Source organism: Prenolepis imparis, unplaced genomic scaffold (genome assembly GCF_030444845.1).
Source record: "Prenolepis imparis isolate NDT839.2.m4 unplaced genomic scaffold, iyPreImpa1.0 SCAF_16, whole genome shotgun sequence".
Classification (NCBI taxonomy): Eukaryota; Metazoa; Arthropoda; class Insecta; order Hymenoptera; family Formicidae; genus Prenolepis; species Prenolepis imparis.
Window position 1 is genome coordinate 245,847 of NW_028141174.1, and position 7,556 is coordinate 253,402.

The 7,556-nt window shown below is 33.0% G+C and overlaps 1 protein-coding gene across 1 annotated transcript; it reads left to right on the forward strand.

Moving 5' to 3' along the window:
• Positions 1-5,705: 5,705 nt before the first annotated feature.
• On the forward strand, positions 5,706-7,138 carry LOC145946443 (uncharacterized). The gene is made up of 2 exons (XM_083056056.1): positions 5,706-6,132; positions 6,312-7,138. The coding sequence occupies exons 1-2, from the start codon at positions 5,706-5,708 to the stop codon at positions 7,136-7,138; spliced, it is 1,254 nt and encodes a 417-aa protein (XP_082912182.1).
• Positions 7,139-7,556: the final 418 nt, after the last annotated feature.

The window sequence follows — 7,556 nt, forward strand, 5'->3', positions numbered from 1 at the left end:
TCGAAACGAAGAATAGAAGCGCGCATAACAAACTCTCGTGTGAAATGATTGAACCGGCAACGGGACTTCCCCTAGAGGCGGTACTACGATGTGTATTTAATTACTTCAAGAATAAGTACTATACTATACCCATTGGTTACGTAAAGTTGATGATTGATGGTGATATAGAAGGTTGTCAGATTTTTACGTGATTTTTGTGTACTTATCCATTCTAACATCATCTCTCGCCACAAGTAAGTTAAATTCAGTACAAGTTGTACTAATTAATTTTTAAATTATATTACTTATTTATTTGCAATTAAATGATACAGATAGGTTGTTCAGTTTAATCAAATTTATTCTATTTAGAATGCCACCACCAAAAAAGCCTTCTGGTGCGGAATTTCGAAAGATCAGAGAGGCATGTAAAAACAAACAGAAGACATTAGTCGATAGAATGAACAAATGGATATCGACTTCGAGTAATACTACTGTTAGTGGGTCACAACCCGGGATGGCGTCCTCATCTGTGATAGAAAAAGTTACTCAAGATATTGACGAGTGTTCAGTTCTCGAGTCTATGACTATAAAAGATACTGATCAACATGTATTAAGAAACTGAATAGTTTTATAAGAGTACTAAAAGATAAAAATGAGTGACCCAACAACTCCAATGTCATTTATAAAATGAACTGTAAAGATTGCGATACATCCTACATAGGACAGACAAAGAGACAATTGCGTACCAGACTTAAAGAACACATAAACAATATAAAATTAGACTCTGCAAGACATTCAGTGATCTCAGAACATATTTTAAATGAAAAGCATACATTCGATTGGAAAAATGCAAGAATCCTGGATTGTGAGAAAAATTATCACAAAAGACTCATATCTGAAATGTTACATATCAAAGAACAGAAAAATGGCATTAATTCTAACAGGGACACTGAACTGCTTCACAGTAGCTATTTTGACATCCTCGAAAAATTATCTGAGTCATAGTATCCAAACAAAGAGGTATATAAAACTTTTACCATCTAATCGTTTATTAGTTTCACCCTTGACTTTCGAACAAGTAATAACTAAGATTGAAACTCTTTTATACACAAGACACCAAGAACTAATAAGTAACCGACGAACTTTTATAATCATTTGACACATATGTAAGTGATTATTCATTAACCAATTCAAAATTCTTAAAATCAACATTAATTATTAAATATCTACAGCACAGGTTCCAACACTTTATCCTGTTGCTAACTTTGAACTACGCATACTCGTCAAAAGAATTGACACGAAAGGAAATCTGACCAACATTTTCTTCGCCTACCAACGACGAATTTTGTTAACAGTTCTTTCGCCTAAACATGTGTCCAATAACCAAACTTTATTTTAACTTTTAACTTATCTAAACTTCTTTTTAATATACAAATTATTTATAATTTCTAATGACACAAACGGCTAATTAATGTATATTTTGACATAGCATCTTCCATTTCGTTAGTTAAATAAATGTATATTTATTTTATCACAAATCTTGCTTATCATCGTTGATTTTTATATCTCTTGTATTGAAGAAGACTGAGTACAGTCGAAACGTTTACTATTAAATAATACATATACAAATTTAATTTTCTAACACCCGAATGTTTTAGCTCGTCCACTTGCCTTAAAATTTCTTTCCATTTAGGACTAGAACAACACAAGCGTGCGCTATTCTTCAATTTTATGTTAAAAAGAATGATACAGAAATCAGCTGATAACTGTCAAAAAATATTAATCGAGTTTAAAGTACTATAACATTTTATTTAAAACATATTATTTTAATTTTTATTAGAGTTTATGTTATGGCTCTGCTAATATTTAAAACATATAAATGTTTCGATTCGAGTTGGCTATGAGAGCCCAAGCACGGATATTAAGGTGCAAATAAAATATTTCAAATTAGGTAAAAAACATTTAATTTAATTTAATACCATTTAACGTTTCGGCTCATTTATGAGCCTTCTTCAGCGTAACAGATTAAAACATTCAAATTAAGGGATCGTGAACGGTGTCATATTCTACAGCTTTATGATGCATTATGCTCTGCTTATATTTCTTCCTAGGTTGATAAGCCCAGAAGTGGAGATTGAGATGTAAATATATCAAGTATAACATATTATTTATAACATATTACTATTTTAATTTTTATAACCTATTATTATTTTAAAATTTAATTAGCAAATTAACGCTTTATTAATATTTTTTGATAGAAATGATTAAAACATTAATTTGTTAATTAAGTTTTAAAATAATAGTATGTAATAAATATTATAAAATAATATGTTTTAAATAAAATGTAATAGTATTTTAAACTCGATTAATATCTTTTGACAGTTATCTCTCTCTCAGCTGATTTCTGTCAAAAAATATTAATCGAGTTTAAAGTACTATAACATTTTATTTAAAACATATTATTTTATAATTTTTATTACATACTATTATTTTTAAATTTAATTAACAAATTAACGTTTAAACAGCTGATTTCTATCAAAAAATATTAATCAAGTTTAAACAAACTTTATATAAAAAAATCATTCTTTTTTATATAAAATCGAAGAATGGCGTGCGCGTAGCGCGCGCTTGTGTTGTTCTAGTATCGTAAATATGAGATATTTAAATAATCAAGTTGGAGTTAAATTTTTAATCAAAATGCATATATTCTTCCCAAATAAGAAATTAAATTGTTTGAAATAATCCCAGCTCATTTGTTTTAATAAAAAAATTTTTTAATGTGACACATCGTAAATATGTGATATTTAAATAATCAAGCTGGAGTTAAATTTTTAATCGAAATGCATATATTCTTGTCCAAATAAGAAATTAAAATGATACAAATAATCCCTGCTCATCTGTTTTAATAATAAAGTTTTTTAAATGTGACACATATAGTTAATATGAGATATTTAAATAATCAAGAATCTTACCTCGATCAGCTGATGTATCAAATCATTCCAAGGAACCTGACAAAAGTACATCTGAAAATAAAAAAGATCGGTTAGAAAACGTATGCAATATCAAGAAAGCGAAAATATTTAACACAAAATATTTAAACTCGGCAACGCTACGAGAGGAACCTTATACTTTGTCAAGAAGCGAAGAGAGATTCACATCAGTGAACGGCACACCGGTCAAAATAAATCTAAAAGCCCAAAAAATTGTAAAGACATACAACCAGGGCTGCGTTCAAAAACGTCACCCGAGTACACTCCCTCTCTTTCTATATCATTAAGAGAGAAGTGATATAGAGAAAGAGAGGAAATACACTCGTGTGACGTTTTCGAACCAAGAAAGTGGTGCCACTTTCAGGTCCCGCAACACGCCATGAAACACTCCCCACTCTACCTTCACTCCTATGATATGGCGTGTTGCGCGACCTGAAATTGGCAACTTTGCGTGCATACTCCCGCCGAAAAAGCGAGCAGAAGAGGAGGGGATAACGCTGATGATATAAACGAGACGCGCAGCGACAAGTTCATCACTCTCAGTGCTCCAGCATTAGTACAGTGCTCCAGTATTAGTACAGTGCTCCAGTATTAGTACACAGTGCTCCGGAAACTATATTTTCCAGAGATGGAAGCGAAGTTAGTTGAACTCGAAAGAAGAGAGGCGGAGCTTCATACGGCAATAGAAGAACTTGCCAAAACTCGCGCTAAAGCGTTTCAAAGCCTCACAAGAAAACGCAAGAGAGTAAAGAAGCTTGAAGATACAGTCGAGCTGCTGAGCAACGCGCCTGTTATCGAGGAGGACAGCGATGGCGAGGAAAAAATATGCGATTTGATGCATAAATTACAAAATGCAACAAAGGACGCAGTATCATTTACCGATAAGTACGTTCTATACGACGACACCGACGGTACCAGAATTGCAATTACATCGACAACAAGCATACAATCAAATAAAAGCAAAGACCTGACACGTTATAAACCAATCGAGATAATCGAATATGTGACTGGTCAGCAGAGGCGCAAAGTAATTCGTGCGGACTGGGCTTCAAAGATCGTAATGCATCCGATGACAGGAAAGAAAGAAGAGTAAGAATTTGTCATTTATGACAAAACTAAGGAAAACATCCCACGATAAAAAAGATCCTACGATCGGGAAGTCTTATTAAAAAAATAATATTCAATGCGATTTAGAAAGGAGAGTGTCGTGTTAGATTTGCGAAGTTAGAACAATATTTTTCAATTTCGATTTTCAATAAATTTAATTTTTTCTTTTAATAAGAAATGCAGGATTTTTTAATTTTTATCGGAAAGTAAAACTATTAAAAGTGCTATTAAAACTCTTAGTATTTATTCTTTAATTCGCACAACGTCGTGCAAATTTTGTAGATACTAGAACTCAAGCAGAATACAAGGATTTTAAGTTACGCTTCTACATTTTATATTTATTATTTGATATTATTATTAGACTGGATTATATGCAAATTGCATATTTTTTTTTTTTTTGCATATTCTACAAGAACATTAAGAATGTGAACAAATTATAATGTTTTAAATTAATTCACATTAATTGTTGAAAACATTATAAATTGTTCACATTATTTGTTGGATTAAGGAATGTGAGCGTTAGCGATTCAAATCAAATCACACAGATCCCTTACAATTGTCGAAAGTATGTAATTATATATTTCGTGCGGTATACATAAATGTTCACCGCGAGATTTCGCGTGAGACAAGAGAAATGAGAAAACTAAATTAACGGAACCTAAAATATTGTTCTACCGGACAGACCGTATTAGCTGAGTTCGCGCACGTGTCTGTACTGTTCGACGACTCACTAAGGAGAGAGAGAACCTTGGTCATATCTGATATTCGCAACGAGACATTCAGCGGTTTCAACGCCGCTTATCGGATTTAATATCAAATCCATACATTATATCTCTTGAGTGTCGCGCGTCTTTTGAAATTATCTTTTTCAACATTATTAATGCTCTCGTAGAATTTGCAAAAAGTAATAAATATGCATTTGCATATAATCCGAAGTCTAATTATTATATTATACTATCGGCTGTCGAGTCTTTGGCGCGGTGCGGTGAGTGTGGCGATGAGGGCAGCGACGCGCTGCCCTTCCCCTTACCGCGCGCCGCCGGCCAATGACGGATACACTGGGCCGTGCTATAGCTCGGGCGGCTCGAGCGCGTCCCGCGGCGCGCTCTTATTCGTCTTAATTAAACATTAAAAATCACATTTATTTATTAAATATCTCAGTTATTATTGCAAATATCGCAAAACGGTATAAGACTTTTTTGCTCATTTTGATCCGTTCTATCACCTCACGAGCGTTGATAAGGGTGCTTTGGGACACCCTATATATATGTTGTTGTTGTCGATGACTCCGATTATCGCAAAAAAATAAAGTGATGATAAGTTTATGTAATTGCGTCTTTTGATTCATATAAATATGCCCGAGAAGATATTATTTCCAGTTTCATTTACTGCAATTAATCAACATTTTATTAAAAAGTTTGCGATTGAAGATTGCTTGAAAGAATTCTCTTTAAAATGACGACGTTTAATGTTGCAAATGTAATAAACATGTTAGCGACTACGTTCCAAATTATGAGTTTAAGAGAGACACCTATAACACCGTTAGAAATTGTAGTGTATAATGAAATTCGTAACATTCTACAAAATTATCAAGATGTACTTTTGATATCAATATTTGAACATGATTACATGCTTGATTTTGCCGATCCATCAGAACCACATGGAGTACAAGTTGTAGAAAATATTACACCTACAGAAAAAGAAGATGACACTTTTGAACCTGAAGAATGCATTATTGATGATAAAGGTGGGAAGATCGACTTTAATTATAAGAGGAAAGCTGTGGAGTTTTGGAAAAGCGGAAAGAAGGCACGTCGAACTTTAACTAGTGTACGGAATAATTTTCGCAAAATTAAATCCTTACAGCAGCTATATAGGTGGGAAGCGAGTGTAGAGAAAGGTGGAACAAATACAGATAAATTTGCATTTATTACGGAGTATGTACTGCAAAAGTTTGAAGAAGCTTGTGATAGAAGAACTATTATTCATGACATGAATTTAAGATTATGGGCTTTGGAAGCAAAGGACCAAGTGGACCTACCCGAATTTAAGGCAAGTAAATGGTGGATTTGGAAATTCAAGAATATGCACGGAATTGTTTCCCACAAGATAACATCATTCAGGACGCGACTTACGCTTGAAAATATTGATAACCTACGAGATATCGCAGAATCATTTGTTTCAAACGTGAAGTCTAACATCCCACTTATCGGAGTTGAAGAAATTTATATGCAGACGAGAGTGGCTTCAACCTTGAAATACATTCTGGACGAACATTGGCGAAATCAGGAGTAAAAACAGTTGAAACAATAGTTCAATCGGAATCTTCCACGACACATAGTTACACTATAATGCCGATTATTTCGGCAAGCGGACGTCTTTTATCACCACTGTACATAGTTTTGAAGGAATCTACAGGAACATTTGATCCAAGAGTACAAGAAAATCTTTTACGTCCAGTTAATATTTATATCCAAACCTCAAAAAGTGGAAAACTCACATCTGAACATTTTAAAACTTGGTTCAGAGAAGTGTATCTACCGCATACTGGCCGTAAAAGCATGTTACTACTCGACTCATGGACACACTGGAGACACTGCCCGAGCCAGCTAGAGCAGTTGATTCCACAAGACAAAGAAGTACTATTTTTCACCATTCCAAAGAAGACGGGCATCATTCAGCCTTTAGATGTGTTTGGATTCCGGATTTGGAAAAATTTTGTGCGAACATTTTCGGATAATGTAATTCTTGAAGAGAGAAATGTCAATTTGCACTCCCGTAATGAAATAATAAAGTTGCATTCACTAACTCATAATCAGCTTTCTGCGCCTAGATTCAAAAATCTTTTCAAATATGCTTGGTTTAAAAGCAGATATGTAGAAACGCATCCCGGCGAATTTCAAAACCCTGTAGATTTTTGTTACTTTAAAAATGAAAAGCATATACCCAAATGTAGTATCTGTGGGATGGCTGCTTTTATGCGCTGTGCATGGTGTGGCAAATATTTCTGTTTTAAACATTTTTATGAAGAATACCATTACTGTACCAAATACAATCCGTAATTTTTATATTTCTGTCGTTTTGTACTAATATAACTCTTCCAATGTATAATTAAACAACAAAGCATGTACAAAAAGTGAATGCAAATGTTTTATAATGTACGAACTATTTTTCCTTAAGATTATCTTATCAATATATATTAGTGGTCAGGAGTCAAAAATACGTCCGCATCATTTAAATCGGAAAGTGATCGACAAGGTTATCGACGCATTAATCTGCGTCATTTAATGTTTAAAGAATTGTAATATCTTATTTATCGTGCGGTTTGCAAAATTGTTAAATAAAATAACACTTCTATTATATAAAATAACACTTCTGTTATATAAATCTATGTTGTTGTTGTTATGATTCATATACATATAGTCATTGATTAGTTTTAATTAATTAGATTACTCGTAGGATTGATTAGTTTTATTTTTC